Here is a 24,014-nt window from a genome sequence, read left to right as displayed (position 1 = left end):
CCGCTGCAGCGTAATTCATGTATTTTGACTTATCATTTTTCATTAATAAATCTTTGTGTTAAATCTTCATTCTGACTATAGCCTCTCCTTCTTCAGAGATTCTGATACACGTAAATTCTCTACAGATGTACGATATTTCTATAAAAACTTTGTACCCAATGCATACAGCAGGTGGTGGTATGCAAATCTAACGTTGGTTGTGAGACGCAATAGAAAGAGGACTACATATTTGCATACGGTACGCCTGACGGCGTTCTTTGTTTGCAAAGGTAGGTAGCGAATGTATTGTACTGTAATTAACCAAATTGTTGTTAAAACAACCAATTAATGTTAAACCGAGCATTCCAATTTTTACTCCGTCAAAATGTTACAAATAATTGCGTGCTAGCAGCAACTCTAGCAAGCATGCTACTGAAGCTTGCTAGGACGCTAGCTAGTGACTATGGTTGTCAAAATGTACCTGAAAGTTTTCTAACATTCGTCTATGAAATTTTTTTGTATTACATGATTCCAATATACATTGAATTGTACTTGCGATAAAGGTATTTCATTTAGCACCTCATTAGTTTTAACACTGCCTCAATTATTGAACAAATGTAATCATATGTGTTTTTGGCATTCTGACGGTTTATGGGTTACTAGGCAGTTAAAAAATACCAAACCGCTACAGTATACATAAAATAAAAGTTTAGTTTAAACCTTCACTACAAGTGGATTTGCTTTGCTGTGCATCAATACGTTAGACAGCCTGAAACATAAACAGGGTACAATAATTATGATTGCAGAACATAACTTTTTTTTTATGTCTTATTACACAGTTCAGTTAACACACCAATTAATAATAATGGCATCGAAAAAATGACCAATACCTGAAACCGAGTGGTGCCATCAAACTCCTGGTACCAATGGTAATGTACTGTATTGGGTTACTCTGACACAGCCTTAGTTTTGAGTATGTAAATTGGTTGAGCACTGTGTCAATAATGCAAACATTGTGGTTGGGATTCACTTGGGGGAACAGGACGAGAAGAATGACTAAAATGTAGACCATTTCAAATAATGGTACTTGTGAATGTCCTTTCAGAACCATAATGCAAAAAGGCTACCATGTCTTTGCAAGATCACTTGGGGTTGTAATAAGGTTGTTTAGTATATTTCAGAAGGTTTTCAAATTCAATTTTATTAGTTTGCTTGTTTGCCCAAAATTTTATCCAAAAGAAACTTATTGAATAAGAATTCTGGCCAAACCCACACACCCAAAATATATAACATATTGCAGAGAAAGATTCCTCTAAAAACCCATTCGAGGCTGTTTGAATACTGAGGAAGATTCACACTTGGAATATTTTGTTGACCTTTCCATGGCAGAACAATTGATTGTGAACTGCTAATTAAGCCATTTAATAGTTGAGTAAGTTGTATTATTCCTGGGCTACATAACGGATATGGGGACACTGCAGGACAGGAAATGAAATACATGCTATAGATTAGGTGCATTATGCACAGTAGATGCATAGTAGAAATCCTGAGGATGTATTACACAGTTACAAGAAAGACTTATACGAATACGAGGAGCATAAATGCTGCAGGAGGCACAAGTTGGACAAAACTACTATTGCCCTTACTCCCATTAAAGCAGAGGTATGTACAGTTAAGTGGAAAACCATGCAAACAATCTAACTTGTCACCTGTTTTGGTGCAAATGAAAGCGACAACAGGTGCACTGGAGATGCAACAGCAAGACAACCACCAAAAACGAAATGGGTTTTGCAGGTGGTGGCCACTGACAATAACACTCTCCTTATCCTTCCTGACTGATTCTCCTCTAGTTTTGTGTTTTGTTAGTGTCCTTGTCACTAATGGTAGTATGAGGTGGTACTTTCAGCCCATTCAGGTTGCACAGGTAGTCCAGCTCCTCCAGGATGGCATATCCATACGTGCCGTAGCAAGAAGGTTTGCTGTGTCTCCCATGGAGGAGATAGCAGGTCATTACATGAAGAGAGCTGGAGTGGGCCATAGAAGGGCAACAACCTAGCCTCAGGACCGGTATCTGCTCCTTTGTTTGAGGACGTACAGGAAGAGTACTGCCAGAGCCCCACAAATTGACCTACAGCAGGCTGATGGTGTGCATGTTTCTGACCAAACTGTCAGAAACGGACTCCATGAGGGTGGCATGAGGGCCCGATGTCCTCTAGTGGGACCTGTGCTCACAGCCCAGCACCGTGTGGCTCGATTGGTGCAGGACAATGCAGGCCTCATGTGGCCAGGGTGTGTAGGCAGTTCCTGGATGAAGAAGGCATTGATTGCATTGACTGGCCCTCATGTGCCCCAGACCTGAATCCAATTGTGAACCTCTGGGATGTTATGTATCGGTGCATCTGACACCGCCAAGTTGCACCACAGACATTCCAGAAGCTCACTCATGCCCTGATTCAGGTCTGGGAGCAGATCCCCCAGGACACCTTCCGCTATCTAATCCGGGAGCATGCCCAGATGTGGTCAGAAGCGCATACAGGCACCTGGGAGCCATACACACTCTTGAGTCACATTATGAGTTGCTGTGATGAAATTCATGCAAATTGGAACAGCCGGTGATTTCAAATGTTTTCTTTCATTTTCGGCATGAGTTTGAATCCAGCCTTTTGTTAGACCAGCACAACATGAGAAAATTACAGATCTTTCTATTATGTATTCAACAAGATGTAAAAAGTGTTCTTTAAAACATTTGTACACACTGGTGTCATCATAATGGGATGTGTAAAATATGATTTCAGTAAAATTTTTGCAGACAACAGAAAATTATAAAAAATAATTTAATGCTCTGTTGTTTTTGTTATTCCAGTAATTGCATACTAAACAATTATTTTTATTGAACTTCTCTATACAGGGTGAGATCTCTTCTAAGAGGGAAGACTTTGGGACTCCCCCTCTATACCAAGCTGGATAGAGGCTGTGTGGTTACACAGAATTTCAAATGGCGTACATGGACAGAACACCGGACCAACAAAGCAACCTTTTTGGATATAAAGATGAACTCTGAATTGCTTACAATTTAATATATATTTAAAAAGAGAAGATTCAGATAGCAGTGGTGGTACAGTATTTGTTTGTAATAGTATTTGATTGTTTGTTTATTTTTGTTTTAATACAAAGTTTATAATTGACAGATGTTTTTTTTTTATATATCATTATATCTCTGTCCAAATGGTGCAGATATCTAGGTTGGTTCCTGAGACGAACTGCATTGTGGGATTGTTGACGTGCTGTACTCTGCCTGCTGTTACCTACCTGGCTACCTGCCAAACTTTTTCGAATTTACTCGATATAAACTAATTGGTCAAAATTCTATTTTAGAGTTTTACCAACGCAATATTTATCTGTTGACCTCTTACCCAACTTTTCTACACCGGGACTCTTTTTGGACATAATTAACAGAACTACTCACCCCTGAACACCCGAGGCTAAGTATCATTACAATGCCTTTTCACTGTAATTGTTGTAGCAACAACACGGAGGAGAATGTTCGTCTTAAGTTAAAGATAGCAGAGTTAAGCCTCGTTCACACCAGACACGGCATAAAATTACCGTACGGTAATTTAACGCAAACATCGCAATCAATCTACGCAAAAAACGCAATCAATCTTCCGCATCTTCATAACCAGTATCGCAAAGACGGAGGAGAACCTCATTTTGCTAGTGTCTAGCCACCCTTGTTTGTATGATACTACCTCTGACGTTTACCGAGACCTAAATGTTAAAAATGCTGCTTGGAAAAGTGTAGCCATGCAAGCATGAGCAGAAGCTTTCTCAGTTTATGTTTCATTGTAGTAGATGAAATGAAAACGTCATCCAGGCTGTATATATATATATTTTTTTTTTTTTCTTCCCTCAAATATGATTTAACCAATCAGGTCTAGGATATGTCTCGCTCAAATATTTAGCGTTTCAAACTTTGATCTGGTAGGCTATTACAAATAATTAATGAGCTGTCAAATCTATTTTTGCGATCCCATAAACCCGTAATTGAAAGCTACATATTAGCTCTTCTTCGGTGGTACATCAACTTCTGTTTCTGATACCGTACGGAAAAGCACCGCACAAGTTGGAAAATTTCAACTCATGCGACACACCTGCCGTACCGCAACCAAATCTGGCCGAGTACGGTAGATTAGACGCAGCGGTGCGGATTGCTTTCTATTGAAATGAATGGACTTCTGCCGGAACGCATAAAGATTGCCGTGTCTGGTGTGAACGAAGCTTTAGAGGCTCGGCTTCTGACGCAAATGCCAGGCAAGGATTATGCTAGTGTAGAAATAGAAAAATCTGTGTCAGTGCCACCAGGTAGAAACGATAGTTTTGTTAGCCCCCCGGCACAGCTCCTGCAGCCGGGCAATAACTTTCTCTTGGTCACTGGGAAGAAATGCCGTCGACCAGTTAAACCTGAATCGTTGCTAAAACCAACTGAGACTTTGAACAGGTTTTCTCCACTGGAGTCGGAGTCAAGGCCCGAGCCGTCTTCGGAGAGGGGAATGGTCGGCAGACATGTTCTACCGGTGGACTTGAAAAACTGAAAACTTTAGTCATTGGCGATTCCATCACACGCAGTATTAGACTAAAGAATCAGCCGGCGATCGTACATTGTTTACCGGGGGGCAGAGCCACCGACGTAGCCGCAAATCTGGGGTTGGTGCTAGCGAAGTCTAAAACTGGCAAGTATAGAGAGTACAGAGATATTGTTATCCACGTTGGCACCAACGATGTTAGGATGAAACAGTGAGAGGTTACGAAGCAGAACATAGCATCAGCGTGTAAATTAGCTAGAAATATGTGTCGGCATCGAGTAATTGTCTCTGGTCCCCTCCCAGCTAGGGGTGGTGACGAGCTCTACAGCAGACTTGCGCAACTCAATCGCTGGCTGAAAACGGAGTTCTGCCCGTCGCAGGAGGTAGAGTTTGTAGATAACTGGCCTTCTTTTTGGGACTCTCCCAGAAATAGGGCCAGGCCTGATCTGCTGAGGAGCGACGGACACCATCCTAGCTGGAGTGGTGCTCTTCTTTTGTCTAGGAACATTGACAGGAGTCTCACTCCTATAGCTTTAACATGAGATAGGGTGCAGGTCAGGCTGCAGGCTGTTAGCCAGCCTGCTAGCATAGTGGAGTCTGTCAATAGCATAGCCAGAGTAGTTAGTACAGCTTTACCTATTGTCACTGTGACTTGTTCCAGGCTGAGAAAAGTTAAACAAGGTAGTGCTAACAAAAACAACCTTATTAAGATAAAGCCTTCCTCCACCTCGGTCAAAAATAAAAATAATTGTATCACTTCGCATCTCAAAATGGGACTCCTAAATATTAGATCTATTGCTCCAAAGGCAGTTGCAGTAAATGAATTAATCTCTGATCATAAACTAGATGCTATTGGTTTATGTGAAACGTGGCTAAAGCCTAATGAATTCACTGCCTTAAATGAGGCCTCTCCTCCTGGCTGTACCAGTGATCATATCCCTCGTGCGTCCCGAAAAGGAGGGGGTGTCGCTAATATTTATGACAGTAAATATAAACTTACTCTCAAACATATCACAGAGTTTCATTCTTTCGAAGTTTTACTCATGAAAGTTAACCAGGCCGATAAATCATTTTACATTGCTACTATTTATAGGCCCCCCGGGCCATACACATTGTTCCTCAATGAGTTTCCAGAATTCTTGTCTAACCTTGTAGTCATGGCAGATAGTATTCTAATTTTTGGCGATTTCAATATCCATATGGAAAACCCCAATGATCCTCTTCAAAAAGCCTTTCAAGCCATAATTGACTCAATGGGTTTCATCCAACATGTCTCAGGTCCAACACATTGCCACAATCATACCTTAGATTTAGTCCTGTCACGAGAAATAGATATTGTAGATCTAATAATTTACCCCCAAAATCCTGGATTATCGGATCACTGTCTTATTACATTTACCGTTAAAACAAGAAATCCACTTGCCCCCCAAACAATGAGTTTCAAAAGCCGTACTATAAATTCTCGGATTACAAATAAATTCCGCGATATTCTTACTAGTTCGCTCATAAATGACACAGTAAATAAATCTGTAAACGATCAAATCGAGGATCTAAACTCAATACTGCGAAATACATTAGACATAGTTGCACCACTAAAAACTAAAGAAATACGCAATAAGAAACTTGCTCCTTGGTACACCGAAAATACTAGAGCACTTAAGCCAGCCTCCAGAAAATTGGAGTGAAAGTGGCGCTCCACCAAATTGGAAGTATTTAGACTAGCCTGGACTAGACAGTACAGTACAATACCGAAAATCACTCGCGTCTGCTCGATCAGCTTATTTCTCCAACCTGATTGAGGCGAACAAAAACAATCCAAAATTTCTCTTTGATACAGTTGCAAAGTTAACAAAAAAGCAAAGCTTAGCAAGTGAAGTGGGTCTTCACTTTAGTTGTAATGAATACATGAACTACTTTGATGAAAAGATCGTCACCATTAGAAAACAAATAACTGAATCCTTAAATAGTTATGGTCCTAAAAATTTCAATTGTCCAAAAAATTTCCGGAACCTCCCTGATCAGGTGTCAATGGGGACACTTGAATTTTTTGATACCGTATCGCTCGACACATTTACAAAATTTGTAATGAATTCTAAACCCACAAACTCTCAGCTAGACCCGATTCCTACAAAATTACTTAAGGAGTTATTTCCTGTGCTAGGTCAGCCAATGCTGAACATAATAAATTGCTCCCTTTCCTCCGGATGCGTACCAAACTCACTAAAAATTGCGGAAATTAAGCCTCTTCTAAAAATATGTAATCTAGATCCCGACATATTAAACAATTATAGGCCAATATCGAACCTCCCATTCCTCTCAAAAATCTTAGAAAAATGTGTTTCCCAACAACTGAATGCCTTCCTAAAGACAAAAAACATTTATGAAATATTCCAGTCCGGTTTTAGATCCCATCATAGTACTGAGACTGCACTCGTGAAGGTAACAAATGACCTTCTAATGGCCTCAGACAAAGGTTCCGCATCCGTCCTGTTGCTTCTTGATCTTAGTGCTGCTTTTGACACTATTGATCACTCCCTTCTCTTAGAGAGACTGGAAACCAATATTGGGCTACGTGGACATGTTCTAGCCTGGTTTAAATCTTATTTATCTGAAAGATATCAGTTCGTTAGTGTGGATGGCATATCCTCTGACAAGTCAAAGGTATGCTTTGGAGTTCCTCAAGGCTCGGTTCTGGGCCCATTCCTTTTCTCACTATACATGCTCCCTCTGGGCAATGTAATCCGAAATCACAATATTAACTTTCACTGTTATGCTGATGACACACAGTTATATATTTCAATGAAGCATGGAGAAGCCCCTAAATTAGCTATTTTGGAAGCATGCGTTTCAGATATTAGGAAGTGGATGACAGAGAATTTCTTGCTCTTAAACTCAAATAAAACAGAAATGCTCCTTTAAGGACACAAAAAACAAAGAGCGTTGTTAGCAGATCTCACTGTGAACCTTGACGGCTGCATGGTCGTATCCCAAAAAACTGTAAAAAACCTTGGCGTTACCCTTGACCCTGACCTCTCCTTTGAAGAACATATAAAATATGTCTCAAGAGTTGCTTATTTTCATCTTCGAAACATCGCAAAAAATTAGAAACTTTCTATCAAAAACTGATGCAGAAAAATGTATCCATGCTTTTGTTACTTCTAGATTAGATTACTGCAATGCTCTTCTCTCTGGTTATCCAGACAAATTAATAAATAAACTTCAATTAGTGCTGCACACAGCTGCTAGAATCCTAACTAGAACAAAAACATTTGAACACATTACTCCTGTCCTGGCATCCTTACATTGGCTGCCTGTTAGGGTTAGGGCTGATTTTAAGGTTTTACTTTTAACCTATAAATCAATACATGGACTTGCTCCTACTTACCTTGCTGAAATGATCCAGCCATACATACCTACACGTAACCTTAGATCGCAAGATGCAGGCCTTTTAATTGTACCTAGAATTTCTAAACAAACAGTTGGCGGCAGGGCCTTTTCTCATAGAGCTCCACTCCTGTGGAATGATCTGCCAATTAAGGTTAGAAATGCAAACTCAGTGCAAACTTTCAAGTGTCTACTAAAAACGAATCTCTACAGCACGGTTTATAATTAGGTGTAGCCTGGCCCGGGGGCGTGAAGGTGACCAGTAGGCTTGATACTGTCCACCCTTGCTGTCTTGCCAGGTGGGCTCTCGTCGCCACTGGGATGCCCTCCCTCCAATGCCCTTCGGGGGAAGATTCACTGGCTTGTTGTTGACTTTCTATTGCGCACTTGTGCAGTTGGGCTGTACGCTGCTAGCAATACTCGGCCCTCATTCAGGGGGGTTGCGGTTGGTGGGTGTCCCTTTGGTTGATGCCTGGCAATGTGGTTGGATTGATTTCCTGCCTGTTGGGCCCTGTCCGGGGCCTCCCCCGGGTAGGGCCACAGTGTCACCGGACCCCCACGTCTCAGTTTCCAAGGTGTTACGCTGCTATATTATTGTGCTGGAGGACATGAGGGATGTACTACTAACTTTTCTCAGTTTCCTCCAATTTGAAATTTTAGAAGGAGATGAGGTCCTGGTCCACACCTGCGGATTACCTGGTTTGGGGGGACCGTTGCTGTTCCTGTCCTTGTCCACCTGGTCATACTTCTGACCTAGTCTAAAATCAAATATACTCTGGATTTAGCCCAGAGAAATGTATTTATTATTCCAATTGGACTCTTAATATCTCACCCGGCACAGCCAGAAGAGGACTGGTCACCCCTCTGAGCTGGGTCCTCTCTAGGTTTCTTCCTAAAATTCGACCTTCTTAGGGAGTTTTTCCTAGACACTGAAATTCAACACTACTGTTGTTTGCTCCTTGGGGTTTAAGGCCGGGTCTCTCTGTAAAGCACTTTGTGACAACTGCTGTTGTAAAAAGCGCTTTATAAATACATTTTGATTGATTGATTGATTGAGATTTTGTTTTGATCAATTTCCATCTTACATTGTAAATTATTTGTAAGGATTTCACAGGATGGTACTGTATATTTCACAATAAATTACAGTGTTATCACTTCACAGGCTTTTACTGTGATATTTCACAATATAAAACCATGTTCAGAATTTTATTGTGAAATTAATGTAGGCGGAGCTGTTACAGGAAACTACTGGGAATTCATACTTCGAGGTGCATCATTATGAGCGTTCGTCTCCCGATAAATGCATTTAAGCTACGGTAAATGTCACATTTTGTCAATAAAATTACTAGTTTTTTTGATATGGCAGTGTATGTTATTTAATTGTATTAAATAAATAGCTAGTTCTAAGTTCTGTTGTCATTTGTATGTTTTTGTAGAGGAGTTAGCATAAGTTAAAGACATTAGTTAGCGGTTAACGTTACTCATGGTAGATTTGAGCGCGCTAATATTTTAAACAAACAATTGATAGACGTTGGTTGTAGTGTCATTCTACTCGGTTAAGTAACGTTAGCTAACTGTGAGAAATTAGCTATTCCGTCGGGAATAGTTTTGGAGCCTTAAATTTCTAAAATAGCTTCAACTTCTAAATGTTTGAAGATGATGTATAAATGTTCTAAATGAAATTGGCACAAACATTAATGCAGTAGTTGCACTGTCCTGCAAAGTTTATATAAAACCGTTTTTGTGTTTATTTGAATTTAACCTATTTTTCTATGATTCGGGTTATTGATGGGTTCATTGAACAGACATTTTGAAAATGTAAAATATACAGTATAAAATTAAAATGTACAGCACATTGCATTACTATTAAAATTTTGTAATTATACAACAGCATACCGCTAAATGACAGTATTCTACTGGTCATTGTCTGTGAAATTACTGTTAAATACATAATTTCTACAGCAGCATACCGCTAAATCACAGTAATCTACTGGCATAAATACTGTGAGGTCACAGTATACAGCTGTCATTTTACAATACAGGACTGTAAAATGATACAGTAACATACTGTGAATGTAATGCAACTAGTAGCCAGTAATTTAATGTAAATCTACAGTCAATTATTTTACAGTGTAGGTTAATTTTATTTTGAACATACCCTCTCATTTTAAATTGTCAATAATTAATTAGTTTGAGGCGTTACATGTTTTAACTATTGTGAATCAGACTCTGCTTCATTCGACTACACCAAATCTTACTTGCTTAGCAGATGTAATTACTGCGTAACTATGTGGGAACAGACACTGCTTTAAATTACAGCACTCTTTCCTTGTAACTACACTGTAACTACGTGGGAACAGATACTGCTTCAAATTACAGCCCTCTTTCCTTGTAACTACACGGTAACTATTTGGAAAATTTGTAAAGTCACATTTAAATTCATAAGCACGAATAATTGACAAATATATACTTTAAAAATTGATTTTTTATCACCTGTCTGTTGTTTTCCAGTAGTAACGTTCTTCCTTCATATAAGTACACGTAACACCTACATTGTTCCTAAAAACTACCCCTTCTTACCATGTACTTACATTCTTGTTACAACGTAATTACGTGGGTACTACCCTGTAAGTAACGGGCTGTAATTTGAAAGGTTACCCTTTTTTGGAAAGGAAAGATAAAGGTGCAGTGGTCTCTTCATTTTTTCCGGAGCTGTATGTACCACAACACAGCTCACCTCTGAATGTTGCCCCAATACACCAGGAATCCTATCTTTGATGTAAAGCACTACCACACCAGGGAAACCCTTAGCTCGATAATTGTCTACCTAGACAATAGAGCCCCTAAGACAAGAGTATTCTGACCTAAGGAGCTGCATTTTGGAGCAACTTGTGGGACTTTGGTGGTTAAATCAGTGTTAGAATTGGAGTTCCTTTTAGGTTCAGGCATTAGGGGTTAGGTGTAGAGTTAAGGTTATGTGTTAGAATTTGGTTAAGGGTATCATAAAGGTTAGGCTATGAAGTTATGGTTAGATAATTTAATCGTTATAGTTAGTGGATTTCTTTGTGGGGACCAAAAAAATTATACTTGGATACTTTGATACTTTGGTCCCCACAAAGAAAATCAAAGGTGTGTGTATGTATATGTGAGTTTCTATCCTCAGTGATGGTGTTTGCGCGATCACTTGAGCATGGACAGGAGATCCTGACCAATATTGGGTTGATTAATTTTCTTTCTGTATGTGTCAGTTACTGCATGTGGGATATATTTCTATTTTGCTGTGGTTGTTTCATATATATTAACAAGGAGGTTGTGTGTGTATTTGCCTGTACAGCACAGTAACAAAAAAGCAGTTATTGTTATTCAGTAGGCTAAATAAACCTCGTGATCCCTGGGCTCCTTCTCTTCCCTTGGGTCCGGTGGGGCCGATGGCCCCCGGGGCTCCACTCCTTCCTGCAAAACCTCTTTCCCCTTTTTCTCCTGGAAAACCTGGACACCCTGTCTCTCCCTGATAGAAAAAAATAAATAAAAATAAGGCAAGAGTGGAGAGTACATTTTAATCTGTGTCCCTGTCTCATTGCAAGAACATTTAACAGATTTGGTAAAAAGTAGATCAAATCTTTGCATTGCCTATGGAGAGGCATCCAGCTGCAGCCCTGCAGACGCACTGCTTGCTAAAACCACTAGTCACTAAAACACAGCTGGCTAAACAAGTTACGTTTTGTCATCCTTTTTATTTTTAAGTGTGCAAGTCATACACTGAATGAGGTAATTTTCTTATTGCTTTTGAGAATGCAAACAGTACAGGGTTCCCACTGGTCATGGAATTTCTGGAATATAATGGGATTTTAAAAAGTATATTCAAGACATGGAAAGTCAGGGGATTTTATAATTTTTTTGTCTATGTCATGAAATATCAGGGAATTTTGTAGCATGACTAAATGTTAGTTGCCATTTATCAAAATTTATTTTCGAAGCAGTACTTCTTTATACATGTTATTTCACGCATTTCCTGTATTGCGTATTGCTATGGTTGGGCTACTTCATTTTTCAGCATTCATTTATCGCCTTCCCGCTCGTCAACTGGCAATCACTTCAGGCAAGATATGCAGTCTACTGTAAATAACGGCAAACATGCCAGGAAAATTTAAATTTCAAGAGGTTTGGCTAATGATGACTTCAAATGCTGGGTGTTAAAAGTAGATGACAGCAAAGTTAAATATAAAGTTTGTAAAACTACTATCAATCTATCAAATGTGGGAGAGGGAGCACTGCAGCCACGCAAACAGTAAGAAGCATGCTACCCGCGTGAAGCTGACAGGAGCATCATTTTAATGATGATCATAATTGTGCATTACACTGTTCAGCCATAACATTATGATCCCCTGCCTAATATTTTGTAGGTCACCCTTTTGCCGCCAAAACAGCCCTGACCCATCAAGGCATGGACTCCACTAGACCTCTGACGGTGTGCTGTGGTATCTGGCACCAAGACGTTAGCAGCAGATCCTTTAAGTCCTATCAAGTTGTGAGGTGGGGCCTCCATGGATCAGACCCGTTTGTCCAGCACATCCCACAGATTCTTGATTAGATTGAGATCTGGGGAATTTGGAGGTCAAGTCAACACCTTGAACTCGTTGTTGTGTTGCTCAAACCATTCCTGAATCATTTTTGTTTTGTGGCAGGGTGCATTATCCTGCTGAAAGAGGCCAATGCCATCAGGGAATACCGTTTCCATGAAATGGTGCACATGGTTTTTTTCTTCTCAGTGTTCTGCACACAGTAGATCAGATATCACTGGTAAGAAAATGTGTTGTTTTTTGTTAATTTATTTACTATGTCAGCATTCAAATAGATTGTAACATCAGTCAAGATTTTTATTGGGGAAAAAATGATAGAAAGCACACACATTAAAAGAAGTTAAATCACAGTTCAAAGTGAAAAGGTCTTGAATCAGACATTTCAATTACATTACAGGCACCAATGCTTCTTACTTAAGACTAATTCAGTACAGGCCCTTTGTACCTCTAGGACCAATAAGTCTTGTGATCACAACTCATAACTGCTGTTTTTCCAATCCAATATTTGGGATGGGATATTCAGAAAGTTTCTGCATGACAGCCCTACATACAAACAACCAATGTCTGGCCCGTCAGTGTGTCTCAGAAAATAGATGTGTATAAAAGTTTGGACTCATAATAAAATGATAGGCTTAATCTAAAGGTCTTAATACTGAAGCAGATGCCTGCATACATAGCACATCACCATTATCCAATATTGAAATAAAACTAAATTTCTATGCTGAGAAAACCTACACAATTTGTTTCTAAAAAAAGAAACTTGAACTTCTTGAACTCCTTAAAGAAATTCAGAAATGTGTGTTTTAAATGAAAGCTTGTCATCTAAACAAATGTATAGAATGGAACTTGTTCTGTACCAGAATTGTCCAAGGTAGTAATATTGAGACCATCCAAAACCTAGGTTTTGGGACTATAACATATACTTAGTTTTTATTTGCATTTAGCACCAACCAATGCACAATCAGTAAAATTTGTAGGAATTGAAGGTCAAGCTGTTAATGAGCAAACGCTGCACAAGGAGTAGACATATACAGTTCTGTGTCATCAGCATAAACATTACATTTAAAGTTTCTCACTGAATTGCAGACATAAAAAACAGACTGAGGAAAAAACTGAACCCTGGGGAAAACTTCTGTTAACAATAAGAAAATCAGATTTGACCCAGTTTGTTGTATTACCCAGAGTTCTTTCGCTAAGGTAATTTTTTAATGGCAAGATTGAATGATCAACTGTATCAAAAGCCTCTAACAGGTCAATAATAAAGGAACACAATGTAATTTCTCATTCAAGGAATTAGAAATATCTTTAACATTAACACGTAATGTAGTTAATGCAGTAACCATTCTACACTCAAATCACAAGCCAGAATGACATCTTTTCAAAAGCAATTTTCTGATGAGAACTGCATGTCTAAAGTCTCCAGGATTTTAGCAAAACAAGACCGTTTAGATATAGGATGATAATTGTCTAAGCCTGTAGTATCCCCACCCCTGTGTATTGGCAGCACCTGAGCGGTATTCTAAACCTTTGGATAGCGGCTATGGCTGCTTAGTGTGGTGAAAGGTTCATTATTCCATAGTACAATGCAATCATATTGCTTATTACTATGCTAAATGGAAATTCTAAGCATAATCAAGTAATTGAGTAGGACTATTGTTTGTGTGTTTCTGCTGTGCTCATTTAAACAGGTTGTGCCTACAGCAAACAAGTATAGCTTTGACTAATTTCTTAAGGGCTGTAGACATCTTGTTATGACAAAGTCCGCAGAACAGCTTGTGAGCCATGTAGACTAACCATGCATGGGAGGGGGACACAGTGGGCTGTACTGAATGTATATCCATATCTTGACCTGACTCTGCTGAGAGAGTTGTTAACTGCTCCTGGTTTGCAAAACTTGAATAAACTTTTACTTGTGAAAATTAAGCTAGTCTCTCTGCTTTACCCATTTAGTGATTTCCACAACATTAGTCATATTGTTAGTTGTCAAAGTATGTGGTTAGCTGTAAGCTCTAATAATGGCCACACTTTTTTCATAGCTATTGTACAGTACTGTAGATACAGTTGTATGGAAAGGTTTGGGCACCCCTGGGGATAAAAAAAAACAAACAGAGGATGACTCTGCATGGTACAGAATGAAAGATGATATTCTGCACACCATGCCCATTCTGCAAATCCTGCTTCTAAATATTCAATGGTTGTTTTTGAGGCTTCATTCAAGCCTTTTGGTGTCAGGTACTGGTTGTTGGTTATATCTTGCAGACAGTGTTGTTTTGTGGCCCTGGATTCTGCCTTTTGTCCTGCATTTTGTTGCAGTGCAATTGATTATCCCAGCGGATTGTACTTAATATCACTTTAAAAATTACATTGATGTAGAGTGGATTTAGAACACTGAACAATTAGTGTTATGTTTGCCATGTTAGCTTATGCTTGTGAAATCAAATACCCTGCCCTATCTGTCTTAGCTACCATATTATTCTGTTTCTGAATACATGTACAGCTATTTAGAAACATTGTTTTCATGAATAATTATATTGAAATCTACTGTATATTTTGCCTAGATAGAATAAAATACTTTTTGGTCCACTATCACTTTCCCTGATGATTTATCCATCATCCAGTACAAATATATTTGCAGGATAATCTAGACACAAGCGGCATATGAAACTGTTTGCTGTATGTTGTCGGTAGTCTACAGCCCTTTTTTTTTATAAAACAGCATGTTATGTGTATATAAAACAGGCGATAATTACAGTTTAACATTACTTGTTTTTGGTTAAGTAGAGAAGGATGGATATGTAGGTGTGACACTTGTGTACTGCTGTCTAGTTTAAAAGAAAGAAGACCATGAAGTAATTGACTGATTTATACTATCAGGCCTGTTAAGTCTGTATTCTTTACACTCTCACTCACAAGCAGAGACTGGAGAGCTTGTACTACATCCTGCTGAAGCTGCAGAAGAGGCTTAAGGAACTATGACATCCTCACATGATGCACCATCACAGCCCAGGTAAGCACACTATGATCATCACCATTAGAAAACAAATAACTGACTCCTCCTTAAATAGTTATGGTCCTCAAAATCTCAGTTGTCCTGAGAATGTCCTGAACCTCCCTGACCAGGTGTCAATGGGGACACTTGAATTTTTTGATACCGTATCGCTTGACACATTCACTAAATGTGTAATGAGTTCTAAACCCACAAACTGTCAGCTAGACCCGATTCCAATAAAATTACTTAAGGAGCTATTTCCTGTGCTAGGTCAGCCAATGTTGAACTTAATAAATTGCTCCCTTTCCTCCGGATGTGTACCAAACTCACTAAAATTAGCGGAAATTAAGCCTCTTCTAAAAAAAGTCTAACCTGGATCCCAACATATTAAACAATTAATATGCTGCTTTTGACACTATTGATCAGTCCTTTCTCATGGAGAGACTGGAAACCCATATTGGGCTACGTGGACATGTTCTAGCCTGGTTTAAATCGTATTTATCTGAAAGATATCAGTTTGTTAGTGTGGATGGCATATCCTCTGACAAGTCAAAGGTATGTTTTGGTGTTCTTCAAGGCTCGGTTCTGGGCCCATTATTGTTCTCACTATACACTCAACTAAAGGATTATTAGGAACACCATACTAATACTGTGTTTGACCCCCTTTCGCCTTCAGAACTGCCTTAATTCTAAGTGGCATTGATTCAACAAGGTGCTGAAAGCATTCTTTAGAAATGTTGGCCCATATTGATAGGATAGCATCTTGCAGTTGATGGATATTTGTGGGATGCACGTCCAGGGCACAAAGGTCCCGTTCCACCACATCCCAAAGATGCTCTATTGGGTTGAGATCTGGTGACTGTGGGGGCCATTTCAGTACAGTGAACTCATTGTCATGTTCAAGAAACCAATTTGAAATTATTCGAGCTTTGTGACATGGTGCATTATCCTGCTGGAAGTAGCCATCAGAGGATGGGTACATGGTGGTCATAAAGGGATGGACATGGTCAGAAACAATGCTCAGGTAGCCCGTGGCATTTAAACAATGCCCAATTGGCACTAAGGGGCCTAAAGTGTCCCAAGAAAACATCCCCCACACCATTACACCACCACCACCAGCCTGCACAGTGGTAACAAGGCATGATGGATCCATGTTCTCATTCTATTTACGCCAAATTCTGACTCTACCATCTGAATGTCTCAACAGAAATCGAGACTCATCAGACCAGGCAACATTCTTCCAGTCTTCAACTGTCCAATTTTGGTGAGCTCGTGCAAATTGTAGCCTCTTTTTCCTATTTGTAGTGGACATGAGTGGTACCCGGTGGGGTCTTCTGCTGTTGTAGCCCATCCGCCTCAAGGTTGTGCATGTTGTGGCTTCACAAATGCTTTGCTGCATACCTCAGTTGTGACAAGTGGTTATTTTAGTCAAAGTTGCTTGAAGTAGTCAGCCCAATCTCCTCTGACCTCTAGCATCAACAAGTCATTTTCGCCCACAGGACTGCCGCGTACTGGATGTTTTTCCCTTTTCACACCATTTTTTGTAAACCCTAGAAATGGTTGTGCGTGAAAATCCCAGTAACTGAGCAGATTGTGAAATACTCAGACCGGGCCGTCTGGCACCAACAACCATGCCACGCTCAAAATTGCTTAAATTACCTTTCTTTACCATTCTGACATTCAGTTTGGAGTTCAGGAGATTGTCTTGACCAGGACCACACCCCTAAATGCATTGAAGCAACTGCCATGTGATTGGTTGATTAGATAATTGCATTAATAAGAAATTGAACAGGTGTTCCTAATAATCCTTTAGGTGAGTGTATATGCTGCCTTTGGGCGATGTAATCCGAAATCACAATGTACATTTTCACTGTTATGCTGATGACACAGTTATATATTTCGAACCTCCCGTTCCTCTCAAAAATCTTAGAAAAATGTGTTTCCCAACAACTGAATGCCTTCCTAAAGACAAAAAACATTTATGAAATATTCCAGTCCGGTTTTAGATCCCATCATAGTACTGAGACTGCACTCGTGAAGGTAACAAATGACCTTCTAATGGCCTCAGACAAAGGTTCCGCATCCGTCCTGTTGCTTCTTGATCTTAGTGCTGCTCTTGACACTATTGATCACTCCCTTCTCTTAGAGAGACTGGAAACCAATATTGGGCTACGTGGACATGTTCTAGCCTGGTTTAAATCTTATTTATCTGAAAGATATCAGTTCGTTAGTGTGGATGGCATATCCTCTGACAAGTCAAAGGTATGCTTTGGAGTTCCTCAAGGCTCGGTTCTGGGCCCATTACTTTTCTCACTATACATGCTCCCTCTGGGCGATGTAATCCGAAATCACAATATTAACTTTCACTGTTATGCTGATGACACTCAGTTATATATTTCAATGAAGCATGGAGAAGCCCCAAAAATTGCTACTTTGGAAGCATGCGTTTCAGATATTAGGAAGTGGATGACAGAGAACTTCTTGCTCTTAAACTCAAGAAAAACAGAAATGCTAGTTTTAGGACCTAAGAAACAAAGAGTGTTGTTAGCAGATCTCACTGTGAACCTCGACGGCTACATGGTCGTATCCCAAAAAACTGTAAAAAACCTTGGCGTTACCCTTGACCCTGACCTCTCCTTTCATGAACATATAAAATTTGTCTCAAGAGTTGCTTATTTTCATCTATCAAAAACTGATGCAGAAAAACGTATCCATGCTTTTGTTACTTCTAGACTAGATTACTCCTCTCTGGTTACCCTGACAAATCAATAAATAAACTTCAATTAGTGCTGCACACGGCTGCTAGAATCCTAACTAGAACTTTAAGGTTTTATTGTTATTCTATAGATCAATGCATGGACTTGCTCCTATTTACCTTGCTGAAATGATCCAGCCATACATACCTACACGTAACCTACGATCGCAAGATGCAGGCCTTTTAATTGTACCTAGAATTTCTAAACAAACAGCCGGAGGCATGGCCTTCTCTCATAGAGCTTCTCTACTGTGGAATGATCTGCCAATTAAGGTTAGAAATGCAAACTCAGTGCAAACTTTCAAGTGTCTACTAAAAACTCATCTCTACAGCACGGTTTATGATTAGGCGTAGCGTGGCCCAGGGGCGTGAAGGTGACCAGTAGGCTTGATAACTGTCTACCATTGCTGTCTTGCCAGGTGGGCTCTCGTCGCCACTGGTATGCCCTCCCTCTAATGCCTTTTGGGGGAAGAGTCACTGGCTTGTTGTTGTCCCTCTGTTGTGCGCTTGTGGGCTGTGCTCTGCTGGCAATACTCAGCCCTCATTCAGGATGGTTGGGGTTAGTTGGTGTCCCTTTGGTTGATGCTTGGCAATGTGGGTGGATTGATTTCCTGCCTGTTGGGCCCTGTCCGGGGCATCCCCTGGGTAGGGCCACAGTGTCGCCGGACCGCCCCTGTCTCAGTCCCAAGATCTTACGCTGCTATACTATTGTGCTAGGGGAGTAGGGTCAGTTCTCCTCCCCCACTAAGTTCTCCTTCTCCACTATAAATCTCTATATATGAGGAATGCATTTTCAGAATTTTCCCAGTCTCCTCCCGTTTTAAACTTTAGAAGGACATGAGGTCCTGGCCGACATTATTATTTTTATACCTTTATTTTTACAGGCAAGTCATTAAGAACACGTTCTTATTTACAATGGCGGCCTGACAAGTGGAATAACCACTTAGAGGAAAAGGGGAAGTAGAGTTAAAATGATAACAAACTTTATAGATACTTACAAGTTAGCAATTACATAAATACAATTGCAAACTCAACACAAAAAAAATAAAATAAAATAAATAAATAACTTCTCATTCCTTCTCCCTATCTATTTGTGTATTATTATAGATTTGTCCTTTTTCTTTTCCCTTTCCTTCCCAATCCCTTTTTTTTTTTTTTTTTTCTTTTTTTTTTTTTTCCTTTCCTTTTCTTCTCTTTTCCTTTCCCTTCCTTTCCTCTTTTATCCTTCCTTCCTTCCCTTCCCCTTTTCTCTTCTTTCCCATTTCCTTTCTCCTTCCCCCCTTTTTTTTCCCTCTTTTCCCTTCCTTCATCTTTCTTTTTCCTTTCCCCTTCCCTTTTTCCTTCCTATCCTTTCCTTTTCCTATTTTTATTTATGACTATGAAGAGAAGCAGCTGCATGTGTCCGTGTACAAGTGTGATATAACAGCTTTAAATGATGAGATTGAAATTAGCTTATCAATTTTGAGAATTTTTTGTAGCGAATTCCAGTCCCGAGCAGCAGCAGATTGAAATGATATTAGACCAATTGCTGTTTTGGTTTTTGGAATTATTAATTGACATTAAATCGACAACTGCCGAGTACCTGGTTTGGGGGGCCCGTTACTGTCCCTGTCCAAAATCCTCCTGGTTGTGTTGCAGATCAAGACGATACCTGACAATTTCAGCTGCCACTGTGCTGAAACCTCCTCCTCCCTCCCCCATGTTGTCCCTGTCCTTGTCCATCAGGTCATGCTTCAGAACTAGTCTAAATTTAATTAGACTCTGGATTTAGCCCACATGCGTTTATTAATTATTCCAATTGGACTCTTAATATTACACCCGGCACAGCCAGAAGAGGACTGGTCACCCCTCTGAGGTTTCTTCCTAAATTTAGGCCTTTTTAGGGATTTTTTCTTAGCCACTGAAATTCAACACTACTGTTGTTTGCTCCTTGGGGTTTAAGGCCGGGTGTTTTTGTAAAAGCACTTTGTGAAAAAAGGGCTTTATAAATACATTTGATTGATTGATTGAAATTTCACAAATTGCCACTTTTTATACATGGCATTTTTTTAATCTATACATTTCTATAGAAAATTGAGGTGGCCTGGCTGAAATGGTATATTGATTAGCAAAACGTACCATTGCTTTCCAGTGCATTTACATTTTGAACTTGAAAGGATTTCCATCTCCGACAACTAGAAACAGACGATAATGGGGGTGGCTATAGTAGGGAGATGTTAGCTACTATTACAGAAGAGAGCTCGCTTCAGATGAGTGAGTTACATTCAAAACATAAAACTCAACCGAACATGCTGAACATGGTTCTATACAATTTCCATAGAATTTGTTAGGACTTTAATATGGGATGGAACGCTTGACAAAAATGTTTTTCAAAAAGAAAATATACTGACTGATGTATTGATTTATTTAGAGGGGACTAATTAAAATTAAATAGGCCTAGCAACGTCTCTGCGTCTATCCAAACAGACAAACTTCTACATTCACAAAATGAAAACCTAATTTGCATTTTTATTGCATGACATAAGTATTTGATTACCTACCAACCAGTAAGAATTCCAGCTCTCACAGACCTGTTAATTTTTATTTAAGAAGCCCTGCTGTTCTCCACTAATTACCTATATTAACTGCACCTGTTTGAACTCGTTACCTGTATAAAAGACACCTGTCCACACACTCAATCAAACAGAGTTCAACCTCTACACAATGGCCAAGACCAGAGAGCTGTGTAAGGACATCAGGGATGAAATTGTAGACCTGCACAAGGCTGGGATGGGCTCTAAGACAATAGGCAAGTAGCTTGGTGAGAAGGCAACAACTGTTGGCGCAATTATTAGAAAATGGAAGAAGTTCAAGATGACGGTCAATCTCCCTCGGTCTGGGGCTCCATACAAGATCTCACCTCGTGGGGCATCAATGATCGTGAGGGATCAGCCCAGACCTACACGCCAGGGCCTGGTCAATGACCTGAAGAGAGCTGGGACCACAATCTCAAAGAAAACTATTAGTAACACACTACGCCGTCATGGATTAAAAACCTGCAGCGCACGCAATGTCCCCCTGCTCAAGCCAGCACATGTCCAGGCCCGTCTGAAGTTTGCCAAAGACCATCTGGATGATCCAGAGGTGGAATGGGAGAAGGTCATGTGGTCTGATGAGACAAAAATATAGCTTTTTGGTCTAAACTCTACTCACCGTGTTTAGAGGAAGAAGAAGCATGAGTACAACTCCAAGAACACCATCCCAACCGTGAAGCAAGGTGGTGGAAACATCATTCTTTGGGGATGCTTCTCTGCAAAGGGGACAGGACGACTACACCGTATTGAGGGGAGGATGGATGGGGCCATGTATTGCGAGATCTTGGCCAACAACATCCTTCCCTCAGTAAGAGCATTGAAGATTGGTCGTGGCTGGGTCTTCCAGCATGACAACGACCCGAAACACACAGCCAGAGCAACTAAGGAGTGGCTCCATAAGAAGCATCTCAAGGTCCTGGAGTGGCCTAGCCAGTCTCCAGACCTGAACCCAATAGAAAATATTTGGAGGGAGATGAAAGTCTGTATTGCCCAGCGACAGCCCTGAAACCTGAAGGATCTGGAGAAGGTTTGTATGGAGGAGTGGGCCAAAATCCCTGCTGCAGTGTGTGCAAACCTGGTCAAGAACTACAGGAAACGTATGATCTCTGTAATTGCAAACAAAGATCTCTGTACCAAATATTAAGTTCTGCTTTTCTGATGTATCAAATACTTATGTCATACAATATAATGCAAATTAATTACTTAAAAATCATACAATGTGATTTTCTAGATTTCTGTTTTAGATTCCGTCACTCACAGTTGAAGATTACCTATGATAAAATTACAGACTTCTACATGCTTTGTAAGTGAGAAAACTAGAAAAATCGGCAGTGTATCAAATACCTGTTTTAAATACACACATATATAGATACACACACACACACACACACACACACACACCTAGGGGTTTTCCTGGCTCAAAATTAGGCAAAGGTGGTACCCCAACCCCCGCAGAAATGGTTAGAGCTTAAGTTAATGTAGAGAACATTATCTAATATAAAGAAATCCTATTTTGATGTTTGTGTTGTTAATTTGCTTGTGCTCATTAGCTTTGGAGAGGGATTGTGTAATACATCCAACCACACTATATTTTCCATCCCCCCACTGTAATGTACAAAGGATATTCTGTGTGGAAAAACTCTTCGGTATCGCAGTGAATTTATTATACAAAATACTCAGTGGACTTTGTAAAATGACAAATATAATGTGAAATCATGGGGCACTTCGCTACATCCAGCAAAAATATATTTTCTGCTCCCTCTTTAACCACAAATGCATAACACTATACTGTACATGGAATTCATATTGCCTCATTAGTTAGCAGCTAGTGGTTTTTATTAGGAGTCTGGTAGGTGATTCATGAACAGTTTTAGGTATCGGTTAATTGAGAGTGAGCATCACAAAAATATAGATTTAAGTGGAAAGAAAACACTCACTCAACCTACTATCCCAGCTATATTTAGAGCCAAACTACCAATAAACTCAACTCGTGCTAAGGAAATAACAAATGCAATTGCAAAGTTTATGGCAATGGATCGGCAGCCTTCCCAAAAAAAATATTATTTATTTATAAGTGTTACATTTTTGCTAATTGTTCATGTTAATTTATTTAAATAGGCTAGCTTATTATTCCATCTTAAATTACTGTGATGAATTAATAATTTGCCTTTGCCATATGGTGTCATGTTTTACTGCCTCAGTAGCTAATCATTGCTCAGTAACAATGTTAATCCACTATTTTCATTAAAAAACAAGCTAGCAGAGTCAATTAAAAATAGCTAACACTACTAAAGTTAGCAATAATTGCTAACCACATTGGCTAGCTGGTAACGGTAGCTAACAGAAATATGTTTAACTATCCTCAGTTTAAGCTAACGTTAGTCCATCTAAAATCATTCTGTTTACATGAACATTATGACATATGGTTTAGCTAATAATGACTTGACCTTGTGGAGATGGTGTCATGTTTTCAAGCCTTAGTAGCTAATGTATGCTCATGTAGCTAAGTTTATTCTGTGGTTTCATTTGTACAATGACGTGCTAATATAAGCAAATGTTTAGTGAAATGCAATGCTGCCATGATTATTTCTTAAAAAAATAATTGCTAGAAGTGCCTCAGTCTATGCTAGCGTTGGTTCACTTTAAATCATTCTGGTGATATGAACATTTTAACAAATGCTTTAGCAATTAAAAACATGCCTTTGATAGAGAGGGTGTTATGTGTTCAAGCCTCAGTAGATAATACATTCTCAGTACTTAAGTCATTTATCTGTTTTCATTTGTTTTCTACAGTTCCACTTGTAACTGAGGGCTAAACTTATCAATTGTACCTTTAAATTGTAGACATGGCAGTTAAATTAGTTGTAATTCAACAATAACACATGGGTAGGAAGGCTATATGCCCATGCCCTACCAAAGTCAACATATTTTTACAGTAAGAATAGGGAAGGTATTTTCCAAATAAATGAAAATCTGGAAAGGTTTTGGCATTATTGTTGCCACGTGTAATAATATTTTGATCATCAAAATTAGACAGTTTTAAAATAAATAGTTTGTTTTAATAAAACACTCATATTTGGCATCTAGGGACCAAAGACCTCAAAAGTTAAATCAGCCAGGCTAGTGTTTCAAAAACATTGACCAATGAACATGGGCGGGGGCATGGTTTTG

At 39.5% G+C, this 24,014-nt stretch overlaps 1 protein-coding gene and 1 long non-coding RNA gene across 3 annotated transcripts in view; one reads left to right on the top strand and one right to left on the bottom strand.

Moving 5' to 3' along the window:
- The window catches only part of LOC114839327, a 41,995-nt gene extending 38,692 nt beyond the window's left edge, over window positions 1–3,303 (top strand). Inside the window, exon 3 of the long non-coding RNA XR_003781818.2 lies at window positions 2,888–3,303. This is a non-coding gene — a long non-coding RNA (uncharacterized LOC114839327). The remainder of the gene's footprint in view (window positions 1–2,887) is intronic.
- col4a3 (collagen, type IV, alpha 3) overlaps window positions 1–24,014 on the bottom strand; it is a 303,630-nt gene that overhangs the window by 51,116 nt on the left and 228,500 nt on the right. For both annotated transcript variants that reach the window (XM_029119708.2, XM_029119709.2), the window contains exon 38: window positions 11,328–11,454. In XM_029119708.2, coding sequence (XP_028975541.2) covers window positions 11,328–11,454 — 127 coding nt within the window. The remainder of the gene's footprint in view (window positions 1–11,327; window positions 11,455–24,014) is intronic.

The sequence above is a fragment of the Esox lucius genome, chromosome 1 (genome assembly GCF_011004845.1).
Source record: "Esox lucius isolate fEsoLuc1 chromosome 1, fEsoLuc1.pri, whole genome shotgun sequence".
Classification (NCBI taxonomy): Eukaryota; Metazoa; Chordata; class Actinopteri; order Esociformes; family Esocidae; genus Esox; species Esox lucius.
The sequence above is the reverse complement of the archived record's forward strand: the minus strand, read 5'-3'. Positions and strand labels throughout refer to the sequence as shown.